This window comes from Phodopus roborovskii, unplaced genomic scaffold (genome assembly GCF_943737965.1).
Source record: "Phodopus roborovskii unplaced genomic scaffold, PHOROB, whole genome shotgun sequence".
In the NCBI taxonomy this organism is placed as follows: domain Eukaryota; kingdom Metazoa; phylum Chordata; class Mammalia; order Rodentia; family Cricetidae; genus Phodopus; species Phodopus roborovskii.
In genome coordinates, this window is record NW_026126598.1 from 9,281,536 (window position 1) to 9,301,923 (window position 20,388).

The following is a 20,388-nucleotide window of genomic DNA, read 5'->3' on the forward strand; positions in this document are numbered from 1 at the left end:
TACATACATTCATAAAATGAAAATGCCAGATTCAGTGAGGCCCAGACTCAATAAACAAACAAACAAACAAAAAAGATAGCTCAGTGTATTAAGCGTGCTTGCCACAAAACCTGATGGCTCACATTTCAGAAGGAGAAAACTGACCCCAACAGGTAGTCCTCCGACCTACAAACACATGCCATGGTACTTGTGTGCCCACACAGGCATGCACACATGCATTCACACAAATGCACAAATGAAGCTATTTCCTTCTCTTTCTCACTCTTTTTTCAAGACAGGGTTTCCTCTCTGTGTGGCCTTGGATGTCCTGGAACTCACTCTGTAGACCAGGTTGGCTTTGAACTCAGGGATTTGTGCTGTATGCATGCATGTATATGAGTGTGTGCTGCATGGGAGCTGTGAGAGTCACCCATGTGTGTGTGCTGTGAGAGCTGCCCATGTGTGTGCTGTGAGAGCCACCCATGTGTGTGCTGTGAGAGCCGCCCATGTGTGTGCGTGCCGTGAGAGCCACTGCTCAATGTACCATGTCTTTCTTTGTTTTTGTGATTTTTTGTTTGTTTGTTTGGTTTTTGGTGACAGGGTTTCTCTGTATTGCTTTGGAGCCTGTCCTGGAGCTCGCTCTGTAGACCAGGCTGGCTTCGAACTCACAGAGGTCCACCTGGTGTTGTTTGTTTTTTTGAGACAGGGCTTTACTCTGTATGAGCCTGTGTCCTGGAACTAGCTCTATAGAGCAGGTTGGCTTCTAACTCACTCACAGAGATCCACCTGCTTCTGCCTCCTGAGTGGTAGGATTAAAGGCATGTGCCACTACCACTCAGCCCATGTCTTCCTTAACCATGCTCCTTCCTTTTTTTTTTTTAAATCTATTTATGTATTTGTATGTATGTGGGAGGCCCATGTGTGCCAAGGTGGAGGTCTGCCAAGGTGGAGGTCTGAAGACAACCCACGGGAGCTGGTTCTTTTCTTCCACCATGTGGGTCCTAGATCTACCTAGCTCATGAGGCTTGGCAGCAAGCACACTTACCCACCTAGCCATCTTGACAGCATATGTGTGTGTGCGTGCGTGCATGGGTGCGTGTGTATTCTTTAGACCCAGGATTTCATGTAGCCCAGGCTGGTTTTAAACTTCAGACCCTCTACCTCTGAAGTGCCGGTATTACAGACATGCACCACCAAGCCTGGTCCAATTTCAATATTTTAAAATTATAGACTTTACTTCAAGGCAGGCAAAGTTGAAGTAAGATCTCTTTTCACAGGTTTGTGGAGAATTGCTGCCATCTTATGGAGGTTCTGTATAAACTCCTACTTCGGGCTCATGAGCTTTCTTAGTGACAGATATCTCTGATTCCAACCACCACAGTAGACACCTCAGCGGTTAGATGTCTTCCTTGGAGAGAATATTAGATCCCTTGGAACTGGAGTTATGGTGTAGATATGGGAACCAAACCTGGGTATTCAGTAAGAACAGTGAGCGTTCTTAACTGTTGTGCCCTCTCTCCAGCTCCACAAAGTATTTTTTCAAGACAGGATTCACTGTAGACCAGGCTGACCTTGAACACACAGAGATCCTCTTGCCTCTGTTCCTGAAGTGCTGGGATTAAAGCTGTGTGCCACCACACCCAGCCACAAATATTTTTTTTAATTAAAAATAAACAAAACCCACAAGGACTTTGACACTTTGATAGATGACCTGGCCAGCACAGGGGCACACACCTGAGTCCCAGGAAACTGAGACCAGGACTGCATGTGTTCAAGGCCAGCCGGGGTTATACAGTGAGTTCCAGGACAGCCAAAGCTACATAGTGAGACTATGCCTCAGAGAGAGAGGGGAGAAGGGGGAGAGAGGGAGAGGAGGGGAGGGAAGAGAAGAAAGGGTGGGGGGAAGGGCTGGGAGGTGGCTCAGTTCAGTACAGTGATGTCTTGAAATCTTAAGGACCTGATTTTGATCCCCAGCACCAATGTCAAAAGCAAGGTCGGTGACAGTGTTTGTAATTCCAGTGATGGGAGGTGAAGGCAGTAGTGTTGCTGGGACTCCTTGACCAGTGAGCCTAGCTTACTTGGCCAGCCCCAGGTCACTAAGACACCCTGATCAAAAACTAAAACAAGGCTGGGCATTGGTGGCCCGCACCTTTAATCCCAGCACTTGGGAGGCAGGGGCAGGTGCATCTCTGTGAGTTCAAGGCCAGCCTGGTCTACAGAATGAGTTCCAGGACAGGCTCCTAAGCAATACAGAGAAACCCTGTCTCCAAAAACAAAACAAAACAAAAAAAACAAAAAACAAAAAAAAAAAAAAAAAAAAAAAAGAAAGAAAGGAAAGAAAGACAGAAAAGAGAAAGACTTGCTGCTCTTGCAGAGGACCAGAGTTCCCAGAAGCCACACCAGATGGCTCACAGCACATATTCAGGAACATGGGCACACACACACGTGAGTGCACAGATACATAGAAAATATAAATCTAAAAAGAAAACCTAACAAGATAGATGGCTCCTGAGGAAGGACAGCAAAGAATGACCTCTGACCTCCACTCCCGCACACTTGAACACACCCCCACCCACACACATCCACAGACATGTACACCACACTAACAGTAACTGATGACACCCTTGGCTTCTATCTTCAGTCAACAGATCTTGGCTCTTGAGAGCCATCTTGGCAGCCCCCCCCCCACATGTGGGCTGCTTGGCAGCCTGGGCCTGGGGTGACAATATCCTCCCACATTCCAGCACCCCTGTTTCTATTTCTTCTTCTACAGCCAGCTCTTTCCTGTCTGAGTGGCTTCCTCAGCTGTCACTCAGCATCTCACAGCAGGAGCCTGAACTGCTTCTCATCGGCCGGGGCAGGGCACAGGGCATGGCACTTTGAAGCTGCAGAGGCAAGGTATCAGGCAATCTTTAGAGACCAAGTGAGGTTCTGGGTGACCAAGAGGAGACATTGTTCAGACTTCTATCTGGCACCTTTCTTCTGCCTCTTTCCCTCACCATTCAGAGGTTGGGGGGGGGCTTCCTCTTCTTCTTCATTCTCAACCTCCTTATTGAAATTATTTGTTAGGGGCTGGAGAGATGGCTCAAAGGTTAAGAGCACTGACTGCTCTTCCAGAGGTTCTGGGTTCAATTCCCAGGTACCATACCGTGTCTCACAACCATCTGTAATGAGATCTGGTGCCCTCTTCTGGCAAGCAGACAAACATGCAGACAGAATATTGTACACAGTAAATAAATCTTAAAAAACAAACAAACAAAACCATGAAATTATTTGTTAGAAGTGTGTGTTTACAAATGCTTGCATGTTCAAGTGAGGGTGCACACGCACGTGTGTGTGTGTGTGTGTGTGTGTGTGTGTGTGTGTGTGTGTGTGGACATCAGAGGAAAATATGCATGAGTCACTTCTCTCCACCATGTGGGTCCCAGGGATCAAATCAGAGTATCACCAAGATCTGGAGCAAGCACCTTTATTTTCACTATTTTTTTTTTTTTTTAGACAGGGTTTCTCTGTGGCTTTGGAGGCTGTCCTGGAACAAGCTCTTGTAGACCAGGCTGGTCTTGAACTCACAGAGATCCTGCCTGCCTCTGCCTCCTGAGTGCTGGGATTTAAGGAGTGTGCCACCAAGGCCTGGTTCCATTTCACTATTTTTAATCTAAAAGTTTTTTCAGGGGAGAGTTGACACAAGGTTCCTTTGTGTAGCCCTGGCTGTCCTGCAACTCACTCTGTAGACTCTGCCTCTGCCTCTCAAATGCTGGGATTAACGGCATTCGCCACTAATGCCCAGCTTTTGTTTTCAAGCCAAGGTCATATCTTACCATGTAGTCTTGAATGGCCTTAAACTCACAGAGATCTACCTGCCTCTTACTTCACAGAGTTCTGGGGTTATAGTCATGTACTACCATGCCAAGTTCAAATAATTATGTCCCAGATACATTGCATGGATTATAATTCCTACCAAGAATGACTTGTTAGCCAGGCCTGGTGGCATAGGCCGGTATTGAAGTCCTTGTTTTATTTATTTTTGTTTTGTTTTTTAAGATAGGTCTCAAGTAGCCTAGGCTGGCCTCAAACTTCATATGTACCAGAGGCTGGCCTTTCATCCCTGATCGCCTGCTTCTACCTTTCTGGTGGTGGGATGGTAGTCATGTGTCACTCCCTGAAGCTCTAGCAGCTCCGTAGGGATGGATGCCTTGGTCCAAGCCCTGGGTGGGGCTAAGACTGCTTCATCCCTGAGCTGGTAAGCAGTGGGCTTGTGGGAGATGCAGACCTGTCAGCAGATCTCCACCATCCAGAGAGGCAGAATTTTGCCTCCTCTTTCTTTATTAAGAATTAATTTCATTCATGTGTACATGTCCGACTGTGCATGTATACATGTGTGCAGGTGTTGTAGGAGGGCAGAAGATGATGTTGGGTTCCCTGGAGATGGTATCTAAGGACTGAGAATTGAATTCAAGTCCTCTACAAAAAGTGCTCTTAATCTCTGAGCCATCTCTCCAGGCCCTTGCTTCCACTTTCCCATAGGGAATCCTTTACTAGAGCCTTGCATCTACCTCCTGTCCTGTGCCTGCCTCAGGCTGCCAACAGGTGGCGCTGCTGTTGGCGCTTCTCTACCGGGTGGTGGGTGGTATTGTCATCAGAGATAAAGGGGTACTCTAAAGCTGCTGTGTAGTTGGGTTTTTTTTTCTCCCTCCTCTTTGGAGGCCTGCCACCCAGACTTATTCTTTGTTGTTGCTGTTGTGTGTGTGTGTGTGTGTGTGTGTGTGTGTGTGTGTGTGTTTTTGGTTTGTTTGTCTTTTGAGACAGAGTTTTTCTTTGTAGCCTTGGCTGTCCTGTAACTCACTCTGTAGACCAGGCTGGCCTTGAACTCATAGAGATCCACCTGCCTCTGCCTCCCAAGTGCTGGGACTAAAGGCGTGCACCACCGCCTCCCACAGAGACTTATTCTTACTTATGAATAAGCCTTATCTTGGCTTATTTCTAGCCAAGTTTTTCTAATTTAAATTATCCCATTTCTCTTTAACTACATTTTGCCTCTGGGCTTCTTACCTTTATTTTGTATTTCTTTCCTTTTCTTCTTACTCCGTGGCTGGCTGGGCAGATGGCCCGACTTCCTCCTGTCCTCCTTAACTCCAACCTTGCTCTTCTCTCTGGAGCCTAGATTTCTCCTCCTATTTATCCTCTCTGCCTGGCAGCCCCGCCTATCCCTCTTCTGCCTCACTATTGGCCACTCAGCTCTTTATTAGGCCAATCAAGGGTTCTAGACCTGCAAAGTGACACAGCTTTACAGAGTTAAACAGATGTGCCTTGAAAGAGTGCAACACATCTTTGCATCTTTAAACAAATATTTCACGGAATAAACAAATGTAACACATCTTAAACTAATACTTCAACACTACTGTGTGTGTATGTGTGTGTAGAGGGTGACATGCATTTACATGTGTGTTTATGGAAGTCTGAAGTTGATGAATGGAGTCTTCCTCCATCTCTCCTTACTTTATTTACCTAGGCAAAGACTCTTGCTGAAGCCGGAGTTTGCCAATTCTGACTAATCTAGCTAGCTGGCTTACCCCAGAGATGATTGAGCTCTGCCTCCCAGGTATTTGGCCTACAGGAGGGCTACCTTGCCCGCCCCACTTTTACATGGGTGCTGGAGATCCAAACTTGGGTCCTCCGGCTTGCGTTACAAGCCTGTATCCATGAAGCCATCTCCCTGTTACTGTTTTCTTTTCTCTTTTTTGGGGGGAGGGTGTTGTGTGTTTGTTTATGTTTTCCAGACAGGGTTTCTCTGTGTAACCTGGCTGCCCAAGAACTCACTATGTAGACCAGGCTGGCCTCAAACTCATAGAGATCTCCCTGTCTCTACCCCTGCCTCCCAAGTGCCAGGACTAAAGACATATGCTGCCACCACCGCCCAGCCCTCCCCCAGCCTTCTTTTCTAATTTTGAAACAGACTCCCTTGTATCCCAAACCACTCCACACTTGCTTAGGAGACCAGGCTGGCCCAGAACTTCTGATCCTCTTGTCCCATCCCCCTTTCCGGGATTCCAGGCACTCACCAAACACCTGGCTTGTGAGATGCTGGAGGTGGAGGCCAGCTGTTTGTGCAGCTAGGCAAACACTTTACCAACCGTGCCACATCCCCAGCGGCAATGATCACCCTTTTTGTTTGTTCGTTTTCTTTTTGGGTATTTGAGACAGATACCCAAGGCTCTGTGTAGCCTTATAGACCAGGCTGGCCTTGAACTTACAGAGATCCACCTGCCTCTGTTTCCTGAGTGCTGGGACTAACGGCATGTGCCACCACCACCTGGCCCAATGATCACTCTTTTATACTGCTGCTGAAGACACTGAGTCATGCCATGGATACTTTAAAAGGTGGTGGGGGTGGCTATCAGGGGACTGTGAAGAGCAGCTGCTGCTCCTTCGGAGGATCCAGGTTTGGTACTAAGCACCCACACTGCAGCTCACTAAGGTCTGTAACTCCAATTCCAGGGGATCTGGCGCCCTCTTCCGGCCCCAGAAACACACGAAGTGCACAGACATACATGCAGGTAAAGACACTCATACACATACAATATTAATTAATTTCGTTAATTAACAAATAAAAATAAATACATATTTAAAGGGGGTGGTGGATAGATGGATCAGCAGTCAAGAGTACGTGTTCCTAATCCAGAGGACCTGGGTTCAATTCCCAGCACCCACATGGCAGCTCACAACTGCCTAGGACTCCAGTTCCAGGGGATCAGATGCTCTCTTCTGGTTTTCACATGCACTAGGCATGTACGTGGTACACAGATATACATGCAGGTAAAACCACCCACACCCATGAAACAAAAATTAAAAATAAAATAGGGGGCTCCTACCCTGTTTATTTTTTCCCCCATTACTCGACCCAGTTAGAAGGCAAGTACCATGGTTAATCTCATCAGTTTAATGGGATACATGCCTATCTGCTTGGGTTAGCTGAGGTGGGAAGACCTACTCTAACGTGGGTGGCACCATCCCATAGTCTGGAGTCTTGGACTGTATTAGGAATTGAGTTGAGCACCAGCATCCATCTCTGAGTGACTGTGGATGCCACAAGACCAGCTACTTTAGGCTCCTCCCATCATGCCTTCCCCTCCATGATGGGGTGCACCTTTAAACTGTGAGCCAAAAGAGATCTTCTCCTAAGTTGCTTGTGTGGGGTCTTGTAGCAATAAGTAGGGAATACAACAACAGCCCGACTACCTGGGACTCAGTAGACATTAAGGAAGCTTTGACTTCGTATGTAGGAGGTGGCACAGGTCTTTAATCCCAGCAACTCAGGAGGCTGAGGCAGAGGGGTCATAAAAATGAGGTGTTGTGGAAACTCATTGTGCAGCATGGACAAGTATCATTCTAACCCAAGTCCCATGTGTGGAGCCAATGAGTTTACTGGGATCACCAACATAGCATGACCAGGGTTACTGACAGGAGTGGGGAGCAGGCAAAGCAGCCCCGATACTGAAGTCTCACCCCAGCATAGATGGAGAAGATGACAATCTCTACTGCACAGAGTCCTGGCTTCAGTTAGCTTTCCGAGGTCTCCCGGCAATTCCCAAGACCGTAAGGGCCACAAGCAATCAGGGCAGAATTATGTACAGCTGTCTGGGAGGTGCAGGAGGGAGTGTCTGAGATCAATCAAGGAGTCCAGGATTCTCATCACTCCCTCCTTGTGTGAATGAGTATTGGCAGTCCTTGTAACCAATCAATTCCATCATCTTGGAGATGACTTGTAAGTAGTTGAAGCTACCCTGGTAAAGATGTCTGCTGTTATGTTCAGAGGACAGCCTTCTACAACACTGGGCTAGGGAATGTGTGTGTGTGTGTGTGTGTGTGTGTGTGTGTGTGTGTGTGTGTGTGTGTGAGGGAGATAGAGCTAAGACAGAGACAGAGAAATACAGAGAGAGGGGGTAGGGACAGAAACACAGAGACAAAGAGAGACATTTTACAGTTGCAACTGTTGGGAAGTTCCGCCCCCAAGAACACAGGCCCACCCTCATTTGCCTAGTACCTGGGGATGCAGCTGGGCAGCTAGAGTGGCCACCCCAGGGGAGCAGGTGTGGTTTGAAGGGCGGGTGTGGGCAATCTCGACTCAGTTTCTTCCCTCCTGTCACACCCTGGCCTTGTTTCTGCCTGATGATTGCTTTATTACTGTTTTCAGTCAGATGTAATTCTAGCATTTTCTATAATCTCGATCTTTTCATTGATACGAGATCTTTATACAAAGAATTTGTATATAGGATGATTAGACACCCACCAGCACACATCCCCAGGCAATTAGAACGTTTGAAATGCACTGCAGCAATTCGAATCCCTCATTTATTACTTTGGAAAGTGTTTTATGATTTTTCTTTTTTGGGGGGGTGTTTACAAAACTCAACAACAATTCTCATTTCCAGTTTCAAAACACGAAGCCATTTTGAACGGAGACAGATGGCGGTTAAATGAAGTTTAATTAAAGAATGAGCGCGTTGAATCAAATCACTTTGCAAAGTGTGGCTGGCGCTCAGATTCTTGAGTGCTTGCATAAATAGCATCTGGAAGCCTCTGCAGACATCCAGGAAGGTGTTCCCGGGGTGGGGCGGGGATCCAGGAGCACAGGAAGCAAGGGGCAGGCCTGACCACAGCTCCTAAAGTTCGGGACCCAGGAAGTGGGGTGGGGCTCAGACATGAGACCAGGACAGGGGAAACAGGCAAATTCTTAGACGAAGTCAGGTGTGCTGGCACACCTGTAATCCCAGCACTTGGGAGGTAGAAAGCAAGAGGATCAAAAGTTCTGTCTGCACCATAATGAGTTTGAGACCAGCCTGAGTAACCCAAGAAGACCCTGTCTCAGACTACAACAACAAAAGATTGCTTTGGAGGGGTACCCTTAGTTAACGTTTTTGGTGGGTGTCATTATTATATTTTCTTAATTTTGGACTTTGAGAGAGGGTCTCATGCAGCCCAAACTGTTTTCCTACTCTTGATCCTTCTGCCTTCTCAGTATTGGGGTTACAGACACGTCCCACCCCACTGTGCCCAGTTTTATGCAGCGCTAGGATGGAATCCAGGGCCTGCTGCATGCTAGGCAAGCGCTGTACTGCCTGAGCTACATCCTTCCAGCCCCGTTTTGTTTTGAGACAGGGTCTCCACAGGCCAGGCCCACTGAATTCTAGGGATCTGCTGAGGGAATGTGCGGCTTTGTATTGCTTACCGCCTTCGGATCTGGTTTCCCAGTGCCAGCCCCATCTAGGGGCCCCATCCAACAGTGGGCTCTGATCTGGTTGCCTTGGGCCACGGTGGGGGCGGGTCTAGACCAGACAGGCGCCAGTGGCTGCTCCCAGAATAAGGGCGCCAGGTACCCAAGGGCATATCTAGACCAAAGCCGGGTTCCAGCCGTGCATAAAGGATGGCTTGTGAGGCTGAGCTAGAAGACTGGGGGAGGGGAATGCTGAACGAGTGTGCCAAGAAGTTAGCGCTTAGTGCAAGAGGGAGAAACATTCTGAGGGCTGTTCTCCATTTTGAAATGTGGGGGATGAAAGCCAGGCTTCATGTGTTATGTAGGTCCCCCACCACTGAGTCCCTCCTGGAGCGGTGGTGGTGGGTGGGTGGTCTGTGGGTGAAGCCTGATCTAAGGGTTTTATTTGAGACAAGGTATCACTATGTAGTCTTGGCAGGCCTCAGACTCACTATGTAGCTCAGTCTGGCCTCAAACTCCCAGAGATTTTTGCCTGCCTGGAGTTGTTTAAGGGTTTGTTTTTTTGTTTTTTACATTAAAAAGTAAAACAAAACAAAACAACAACTTGTCCAGAGAGTGGTGTCACATGCCTTTAATCCTGGGAGTTTGAGGCAAGCCTGGTCTACAGGGTTAGTTCAAGGACTGCCAAGGCTACACAGGTAAACCCTGTCTTGCAATGACAAACAAAGCCGACAAAGATTTATTTTTATTCCTCTAAACTATGCATATGTGTGTTGACATGTAAAGGCCATTCACTTCTGAGCTAGAGTTATAGGTGGTTGTGGGTGCTGGGAATTAAGTTTGGCACCTCTGTAAAATCAGGACACATTCCTACCGGCTGGGCTTAGCCAGCCCTAAGATTTTTGTTATGTTTTTCTTCCAGTAGAGGGTTTCTCTGTGTAGCCCTGGCTGCTGTGGAACTCCCTATGTAGACCAGGCTGGCCTCTAGAGATTCACCAGGCTCAGGTTGTGGTTTTGTTTTTTAAGGAAGGGGTTTTATGTAGTCCAGCCTCCTAATTTGCTATGTAAAGGAGAATGCCTTTGAACGGACCCTCTTACATCATTTCCCAAATGCTGGGCCACAGGTATGTGCTATCATATTTGCTTGATTTTGTAGTTTGAGACAGGGTCTCAACTCAAACTCATCAGACTTTCGTGGCGAATGTGCCTTTTGGTCTGGTCTTCAACTCCAGATCCTCCTGCCTCAGCCTTCTAAGCAGGGGTTATAGGTATACCACAGAGTCGGCCATCTCCATTTGAAGAGGTGGCCCATGAAGGGATGGTGGCCCATGATGGAGTTTTGGGCCTTGAAGAGAAAGAGGGCTGATGTCCTTCTATATGCTCTGAATATGTGTTTCTCTTATTGGTTGATGAATAAAGCTGTTTTGGCCAATGGACAGGCAGAAGGTAGCCAGGCAGGAAGTGTAGAAGGGGCTACAGGACTAGGAGAAGGCTGGAAAGAGGAAGGAACCCAGTGAGTCTCCAGGAGACACAATGTAGCCACCAGGAAGTTAGGATGCCTGGGCATTCTTCTGTAAGCCAAGACCATGTGGAGACACATAGATTAATAGAAATGTGTTAATAATTAAGAGAGAGCTAGCCAATAAGAAGCCTGAGCCATTGGCCAAACAGTTTATAATTCATACGAGCCTCTGTGTGTTTATTTGGGACTAAAGGGCTGCAGGACCAGGTGGAACAGTGTGGCAGTGAATGCCTGTGATCCCAGCATTGGGAGGTACCCACAGGAAGACTTCAAGTTTAAGGTCATCTTTAGCCTTGTAAGAAGTTGAGGCCAGTCTGGGCCACACAAGGCTACAAAACAAACAAACAAACACCCCCCCCAAAAAAACCCCAACAACAACTTAAAAAAAAAAACCCAAAAAACCCCAAACAAAAAAGTAGAGGAGTCAGACAGAGACGAGTGTGAGTGGAGAAGAGAGTGAGTGTCTTCTGTTGCTCCCCACTCCCCATTCTATCTTTGAGATGTGGAAAAGGAGGCCAGCTGTGTGTGTACTGGGGGTTGGATGACAGCAGAGAGATGGACAGTCAACAGGGGAATGCTAACTTTGTAGTTTTTAGTATTTTTCCAGGAGAAAGCTGATCCAGATGTCTAGGACAAGGCCTTTCTCCCAGCTGGGACGCACAGCCCTGGCAGAAACATCTAGGCTGGTCTGTCGTATGTGCAGGCAGAGGGCTGATTCTGACTGCAGCATTAGAGCCAGGTCCTGGAGGCATCATGTCCTCTTCTTTCCAGTGACCACCATGTAATGTTCAGGCAAGAACATGAAAGGAACACAGGAAGAGAAAGGATGCCTGTGTGTGCATGTGGTATGTGTATTGTGTGTGTGTGTGTGTGCATGCACATGTGTATGTCTGTGCGTATGATTCAAAGCTCTTGAAGAGGCAGATGGTCAAGAATGCCAGTATAATCAGCATTTACTATTGTGAAAATAAAGACAATATGGTATCATTCTTTCTAGAGTCTTTTTGTTTTTTTAAAGCAAGTAAAAAAATGTCAGGTAGTGGTGGTGTGTGCCTTTAATTTTAGGGTTGGAAAGATGGCTCAGCTGTTAAGAGCATTTGTTGTGCCAGGCAGTGGTGGTGGTCTACACCTTTAATCCTAGCACTCAGGAGGCAGAGGCAGGTGGATCTCTGAGTTCAAGGGCAGCCTGATCTACATATTGAGTTCCAGGGCCACACAGAGAAACCCTGCCTCAAGAAAACACCCCCCCCCCAAAACCCAAACATATGATTTGATGTAGTGCAAGCTGGCCTTGAATCTTGTAATGTATATGACATGTATGTATTTGTGCGCACGCACATACATTTGAATGTGTGGAACATGTATACAGATATGCTTACACATATGTTTGGAGGCTGGTGGACAACACTGGATGTCTGCTCAATTACTTCGGGATATACATATTTAAATAAATGTAACTTATGAAACACACTTGGTGTGTGTGTGTGTGTGTGTGTGTGTGTTCACGTGACAGCATATATGCAGAGGTCAGAGGGTAATGTGCAGGAATCAGTTTTCTCCTTCCTTCCTGTGGTCCCTGGGATTGAACCCAGGTTGTCAGGCTTGGCAGCAAGAGCCTTTATCCACTTAGCCATCTTGCTAGCCCTTTTCATCTTATTTTTGAAGACAGGGCTCTTCTCTGACCCTAGAGCTCACTAATCCAGTTAGGCTAGCGGGTTAGCAAACTCCAGGGATCCCACCACCCCCTCCCTCACCAAGTCACCTCTCCAGCCCCAAATGGGAACTCCTGATCTTCCTGTTCCCAATTCCTGAGTGCTCCGGTTATAGGTGTACACCACCACATCTAGGGATACAGCGGCAGGATGGCTTTGTGAAGGCTAGGCAAACACTCCATGCCTCCTCCTGTGGCCCCAAATCCTTTGGCAGTAAAGAAAGTAAGTTCTGTCCCCAGACACTTGAGACTCCAGAGTATGTAATCTCGGCACCTGAGCTGGCTGGCGTTTTGCCTCACTCAGTTCCTGGGTGGGTGCCCGGGCCGCACCACCAAAAATGTACACATAACCAGAGGAAAAAAATAAATAAAGTTAACACCTTTTTCTTTTTCTTTCTTTTACTTATTTAAAAAGGCCTTGGCGGCAGGAATATAGTGTAAAAATCATTGGAAAAACTAAAAGGCATCGATACATATCCGAATATACTTTGTACATAAATTACATTTCCTTTAGTCTTTCTGAGTTGAGGTCCTGATTCGGCTCTGAGGTCTAATAATCAAGGGGACCTGGAAGCTGCACGTTTAGTCCGGAATAGTCCACCATGTACACTGGCCACTGCTAGAGAGAGGGGACAGAGGGACCAGGTTAGGACTCCAGATGACAAGAAGGAACCCCCAGAATAACTAGCTTTCTTTGAGGGCAAACTCAAATGTTACTTATGCAGCTATTGACCTCTCCGAGGTCACACAGGTGTGACTGTCCCCCACCTGTGTTCCAGGGGTTCAACACATGGATTAGACACCAGGGAGAGCTGAGTGAGCAGGCGCAGTAAACACCATATGCCCAGCTTCACCTCATAGACTGTCCCACCTCTCCGGGCAAAAGGGGTACTCAATGACAAAAACAAAGGCAGGAGAGAGAAAAAAAAAAAAAAAAAAAAAGCAAACTCTGGGCTTTGCAGAGTACCAGAAAGGGGCTGAAGGATACACAAAGGGTCTAGAAATCCCAAAACCAGTCTTCCTTCCCTTCTTCCCTCCATTCCTTCCTGTTGAGGCAGTCTCATGTAACCCAGGCTAGCCTCTCATGTACTGAGGCTGACCTTGAACTTCTGATCCTCCTGCCTCTACCTCTTCAGTGCTGGGGTTACAGGTGTGTGCCACCACGTCCAGTTTACGTGATGCTGGGAACATAACCCGGGGCTCCTTGCTGACTGAGCCCCACCCCCAGCCCTGTTTAGCAGTTTCCTTTGAGACAGACTCTCATATAGCCCAAGCTGGCCTTGAACTTATGGGACTGCAGGCATATGCCACCACACCCAGTTCTTTACATAGGTTTTCCTCTGAATCAGGCAAGAGCCAAACTGGCTGACAGATGACGGAGGTAGAGTTCTGTCATGTGACCGTCTACCCTCTGGCTCCCGCTGTCCTCATTTACACACATCGCTGGTGACACCCACACTTCAAGCACTGCGCTGATTGCACAGAAACCCTCAGTCTATCTTGTGGGCAAAACAAGCGCATGCGCCTGCACCTCTGAGGTTGGCTGAGTCCCTCTTAGAGCCCAGTGCCTCCCAGTTCCTGGTGCTGCGGGCGGCCCTGCCCGAGGGAGGGGCAAAGGCCACACAGAATTAGGGTGTGGTTCAGGTCTGCGTGACTTTACCACGAGGGAGATCTGGTTGGTGGACGCCACAGACTCTGGGTTAGAGGACGAGGATGAAGAAGAGGAAGAGGAGGAGACCGAGTTGCCTTCCGAGACCCGCTTTCTCTTGCGCTTGGGAATGTCTTTGGCTGGTGGAAGAAACAGTTGCTGAGGCCGGATGCTGGGGGCCCTTCTGTGTCGGCCTCCTGAACTCCCTGGAGAAAGCCCTTGCTTTTAGAATTTTACTGTTTGATCCCCCCCAAACACACACCACCACCACCACAAATGTCCTGGGAATAGAACCCAGGGCTTTGTATGTGACCCATACTCCTAGGTCCTTACTGGGGGATTCTAGGCAGGTGCTGAACCTCTGTGCCGAAGCCACATCCTTCTATAGCATCCTAGGCTCTGTGACGCTCCACCTGCCCAGCAGCTGAGGCTCACCTGTCTACCCTTATTCCCCAAGCAGGTCTAAGGGCCACAGTCCCACTTCTGGCTCCTATTCACCTACCTGCTTTGCTGATTAAAAAAAAAAAAAAAAAAAAAATGCCCTCACCCACCTCTGTAACAGGCTCAATACAGGGCTCCAGCTCGCCCAGATCATTCCATCTTTAGTATGGCTATCACCCCAAGACCTTCAAAACCCCTGAGCTCCTCTTTCCACTTCCTACCAAAGTGTCTGGGTTTGTTGAGACAGGGTCTCGAGGAGCCTAGGCTGGCCTCCAAGTCACTGTGTAGCTGAAGCTGGCCTGACCCCTGATCCTCCTGCCTCCACCTCCCAAGTACCAGGATTAAAGGCGTGTGCCACTATACCTGATTATGTGTTAGGGAAATTATAACCGGACTTTGTGCATACTGTCCTGACCGATCCACACCCAAGCCTATTTTTCTTTTTAGAAACATTTATTTATGTACGTGTATGTGGCACATGAATGGAGGTCAGGGAACAACTTGTAGGAGTTGGCTCGGTTTCTCCATCATGTGGGTTCTAGGGATTTGAACTCAGGTCGTCAGGTTTAGCGGCAAGCACCTTTATCCACCAAACCATCCCAAGGCCTGTGCCTACTTATGTTTTTTGTTTGTTTGTTTTTGAAGGCAACAGACTGGTCCCCACAAGGCAGAAGGCTGGCCTCTCCTGCCTCTGACTCACCTGGCACCTTGGCATCATTGCAGACTTCTGCAAAAGGTCTGAAAAAGAGAAGAAAGGCCACAGTTAGGTGGTTTCCTCTCCTTACCCGCTCCCTGGGACATGGACACTTACCCTCCACAGCTGAGATGCAGCTGTTGTGGCTACAGCCAGGTCAGCTCATACTATAGTTTTACACCCTAAGTGTTGCCCAAAGGTGCATGTGTTAAGTGTATGGTTGGCAACCTGGTACATTGGCCCTTTAAGAGGTGGAGCCTAGTGGGAGGGACAGGTCATTGTGGTCATGTCCCCAGGGGATCCTCATACCATTGCTTCCTCCTCTCTTTCTCTCCCTGCTCCCTGGCTCTCATGAGGTGAGCAGCACCTTCCACCATGCATATGCTCCAACCAAAAACAGGCTCAAGTGTTCAGAGGATAAAACCCCTCAAACTCTTCCTTTCGAGACAGAGCCTCACTATGTAGCCCAGGCTGGTCCATCCTCTTCCTTCTTCCTCTCTTCTACTGGGATTATAGGAATAAATAGCACACCATTGTCCCTCAAACATTGTTTTCTCTTTTTGTTTAAATTTTTTTTATTACATTTATTGATTTCGAGTATATTTGTACCCAAGTGTGTTCAGTAGAGGTCAGAGGACAACTTGTGGGAGTCAGTCCACTCCTTTTATGATGGGAGTCCCAGGAAACCTTACTTAGGTCGTCAGGCTTGGTGGCAAGCACCTTTACCTGCCGAGCCACCTCGCCGGGACCACTGTGTGCACGTGCATGCGGGGCGTACATGCGTGTATGTGTGATATAGTATGCACGCATGTGAAGGGCACAGGTTAATGTTGGGTATCTTTTTCAGTTACCTTCCATGCTATTTTTATTCTACAGAACCATTTATTTATTTATGTACACGTGTACATACAGGTGTGCAAGCCTGTGTGCACAGGAGCAAGCCAGAGGAGAGGGCACTTGGGTGTCTTTCTTTACCATCTCCAGCTATTCCTCTGAGGCACAGTCTCTCTTTGAAGCTGGCACTAGCGTTTTCTCAGCAAACTCCATTCTCTTTTGACCTTGCTCGTGGGGCCACAGGCATGCACAAGTAGCCACACCTGTTATGTGGGCACTGGAACCCAAGCTCCAGCTCTCATGATTTATGCAACCAATATTTTTTTTACCTGTTGACCTTTAACCCCTCATATTCTAGTCTCCATGTTATATTTTTATATCTTTCATTGACCCTGAAGCTCACTGATTTGGCTAGCCTGAATGGCTAGTGTACCCCAGGAATCCTCTTGCTTTTTGTCTGCAGTGGGGGATTACAGGTGCACATCGTGGGTTCTGGGGATCTGGACTCAGGTTTCATGCTTGTATGACCAGCACTTTGTACCAACTGCATCATCTCCACAGCGCCTACCCCACACTTTGTATGAGTTTCTGTGAGCATGTGTGTATGTGTATCATGTCTGTGCACAGTGCCTGAGGAAGTCAGAGGAAGGCATCGGATCCCCTGGAAATAGAGTTAGGGATGGTTGTGAGCTACCATGTGGATGCTGAGAATCAACCCTGGGTCCTCTGAGAGAGCAACCACTGTTCTGAACGTCACAAGTACAGAGAGGATATTTAAGAAATTATGAATTGTGGGCTGGGCAGAGTGGCTCATGCCTGTAATTCCAGCACTTAGGAGGTGAAGGTAGGAATACTAGGAGTTCAAGGTTAGCCTCAACTACACAGTGTGTTCCAGGCCTGGGCTAAATGAACCTCTGTCTCAAAACAGACAAAAATTGGACTTGATTTTGTTTTCTGACTCAGGATTCTCTGGCTGAGCCTGCTGATCTTGTCCTGGTCCAGGGCTGTACCTTCTTCTCTCCCACACCCCTTGCTCTACTGTCTAACACATAGCACTCACTGGAGCTGGTTGATGATAACCATCCGTACATTCTCTCTGGCCTTCAGGATCTTCTCCAGCCTATGGATGTCATAGGTGTTGGGGTTCCGGAAGGGGATGTCATCCGGGAGGCCTTTTACCTCCACAGCATCCGGGCTGTCCCGGATCAGTTTGTAAGGGACCAACACAGGCCGATTCAGTCCCAGGGCCTCACCTAGAGAGCACAACCAGAGAAAGATGCCCCCATGTCAGAAGGTAAAACACTGTAGGGAAGGCATCATGACTGAGAGCCCAACTCGACAGCCATCCCACCCCAGGGACATTATCCATACACGTTATGAGAATTCATATTGATCATCTACAGGTTCTAAAATTACTTAGAAGACATACCTCTGGGCACGTCTGTGTGTGAGGAAGTTTCTAGATTGGGTTAACTAACGTGGGAAGTCCCACTCTAAATGTGGGAGACTGGGATTCCAGAACTGAATTAAAATGGACAAAGTGAGCTGGGCACCTGGATTCATCTCTCTTTTTCCCCAACTGCAGACAAGACCAATTGCCTCACACCATTGTCCTATGGACTAGGTTTAATCTGTGACCCAAAAGAAACCCTTCCTTAAGTTGGGTATTTTGTCACAGTAACTAACACATATTCTATCAGTCACTGTGGGTGTGCAAGCTGCCCCGTAGCCCCACCCCGGCCATCTGCAGGCACTGACCGTATTTCTCATTGAAGAGCTCCTTCACCTGCTCTCGGAGGATCACCTTCTCGCCGAGCCTGTTGGCATCATCCTCATCTGTGGGGAGACAATCGGACTACAGGACTGGCACACGCTTCTCCCATGTGCTGTGACCGTGGCCTGCTGGGCAGTCTCTCTAGATACCACCTTCTCCACTGCTCTGGTCTCATAAGTATATCCATCCACTCACCTCCCATCATTCCATCCACACACCCACCCACTCACCTCCCATCCATCCATCCATCCATCCATCCATCCATCCATCCATCCACATACCCACTCATCCTCCCACCCACTGGAATTTCCCAAGCAGCAACCCCATACAAGCCAGGCATAGAGCAGCTAACAGTGTAGGGGATAGCAGTCACAGCCCCAGAAACGGGAGTGATGGGACACTCAGGGCCGACATATTAGGAAGAGAGAACCGACTCCCACAGTGGTCCTCGGACCTCCACATATTCAGAGGTGCAAGCACCCACACCCACCTACAAGGGCTAACAACAACAATGTGCTATGAATAACCCTTCTGTATACTATATGAACATACGTCACCATGATTGGTTTAATAAACAAGCTGACCCACGCTCCACCCTTATTGTCTAATGAAGCTCAAAGACCACTAATGTGGCTGGTAGCCACGCCAGGCTGATGTAAAAACCAACTCAAATAAAAGTATTGGCTGTTTTTATTGACATTGGTGGTTTTAGAAGTTAATTTTTGTGTGTTTGCATTTGTGCCTTTATGCCCATGGAACCCTTCCTCATGACTCGCGTCTGCATCTCACATTTGGAACTGGCCAAGTTGGATGGGCTGGACACCAGGGACCTACTTGTCTGCTCCCCATAGCTGGGACTATAAGTGGATGCCACCATACCAGTCCTTTACTCTGTGGGTTTGCTGATTCACTGAATGAGTCAACCCTCTTAGCCCCTCTGCTTCATACATGTACATCAGGGTTTCTGGAATCTTATAGAAAGTTCCGGAACACAGAAGTTCCTTCCCAAACACACAAGGGGTGCAGGACTTGAGATCTTTACCATCTAGGAGCAGAGTGAGTCACAGTGGCTCTGGTTGAGTTTCCACAGGTCCAGACTGTCAGGGTCTCCCAGACCACACCCTGTGGCTCCATGGTTCCTCCAGGAATAAAGGAAGAAGCACAGGGCCTCCCTGCCCCACCCTGGCAGAGGTCAGCGCCTCCCAGGAAGACAGTAACGCAGTCGTTACTGCAGCCGTATTAATAGAGAGTAGCCTCGATAATGACACGGAGGAAGCGTGGCTGGCACTGGAATTGTGGCATCATTGGATACTGAGAAAGGACAGTATTATTTTAGCTCTCAAGACCGAGATAGAGCTGGAAGGGTAGGAAGGGGGCTAGAGAGGAATGGAGCCAGGAAACTATGCCCCAGCCTCGGGGAATGGAATGCAGAAGTCTGGGCAGAGGGGGCTCTGAAGAAATGACAGTGAGCCAACCTACCGGGAATTGTAGATTGTAAGGGGGCTTATCCAACACCACAGAGAGTAAGTTAGTTAACTTATCCAACATCACAGAGTAAGTTAACTCATCTAGGATCACACACAGCGAGCTAACTTATCCAAGATTACAGAGTAAACTAACTCATCTAGGATCACAGGCCATAAGTTAACATTATCTAATGTCCCAGCACAGTAATGGCGAACAAAGTCCCTAAAAGGGCAAAAGGGACTGCCCCCCCCTTGCTCCCTGCTTGTCAACACCAACCCCAGACTAGTCCCCAGGCCTATCTCAGGTCCCCTTCTCCCTGACACTCTGCTTAGTTTTAAGGTGACAGTAGATTGCACTGAGAAGGGCTTAGCAACATCAACAGGGCCTGTTACCTCCTGTGTGTGGCAAGCCTCTTCCTGTCAGCTGAACCTCTCAAACTGGGCCTCAGATGAAGCTGGAGAAATGGTCTGTCTGTCTACTTTCCTCAGTGACACACCCATGTTAGAAAAGATTAACCAATAAACTCGCTTAGGGAATAGTAAGTGGGTCGAGCTGGTCGTGGCACTTGGGAGGCAGAGGCAGGTGGATCTCTGAGGGATCTCTGTGGATCTCACAGTCTCTAGGCCAGACTATGGAAGGAGGGATGGGAGGGTGGGGGTGGGATCCTGGCCGGAAAGTAACTTAGAGATGAGAGAGAGCCTAAGAATCGAGGTGATAGCTCAAACCTACATAAAGCCACAAGAGATTTCTGTTCTGGGCTGGTTTCTCTTTGGGAGGACGCTATTATTAGTTTAAATTTTTTCCCTCCTCTTATTCTCTGAGTGGTTGGAATAAATTCTCACGGGGGTGGGGTGGGGCTTAATCTGACATGCAATTTCTGGAAACTGAACCTGAACTGGGAAGTCTAGTGTGGGGTGTCCCAGATTAAACTGGGACTGCTGAGAATTTGGATCCAGCTCTCTGGGGCGCTCAGGTTTCTGGGCAGCAGGGATCCAGCACACAAAAGCTCACCAGGCCTAACCCAGGCTGCAGACCCAGCCCCTTCTGAGCCTCTGAGACAGCCTTGGCTTTGGGCTTCAGGGTAGAGAGAAGACAACCCTTCCTAGT

General features: G+C 48.1%; 1 protein-coding gene across 15 annotated transcripts in view; it reads right to left on the bottom strand.

Annotated features, from left to right (window-relative positions):
* Positions 1 to 12,804: 12,804 nt before the first annotated feature.
* Positions 12,805 to 20,388, bottom strand: part of Gtf2ird1 (GTF2I repeat domain containing 1) — a 93,743-nt gene continuing 86,159 nt past the window's right edge. For 7 of the 15 annotated variants that reach the window (XM_051204835.1, XM_051204836.1, XM_051204838.1 and 4 more), the window contains 4 exons: positions 17,799 to 17,876; positions 17,101 to 17,293; positions 15,213 to 15,250; positions 12,805 to 14,277 (listed from right to left, as the gene is read on the bottom strand). In XM_051204835.1, coding sequence (XP_051060792.1) covers positions 13,919 to 14,277; positions 15,213 to 15,250; positions 17,101 to 17,293; positions 17,799 to 17,876 — 668 coding nt within the window. In that variant the 3' untranslated portion in view covers positions 12,805 to 13,918. The remainder of the gene's footprint in view (positions 14,278 to 15,212; positions 15,251 to 17,100; positions 17,294 to 17,798; positions 17,877 to 20,388) is intronic. The other 8 variants (XM_051204839.1, XM_051204842.1, XM_051204844.1 and 5 more) reach the window with 5 other exon arrangements.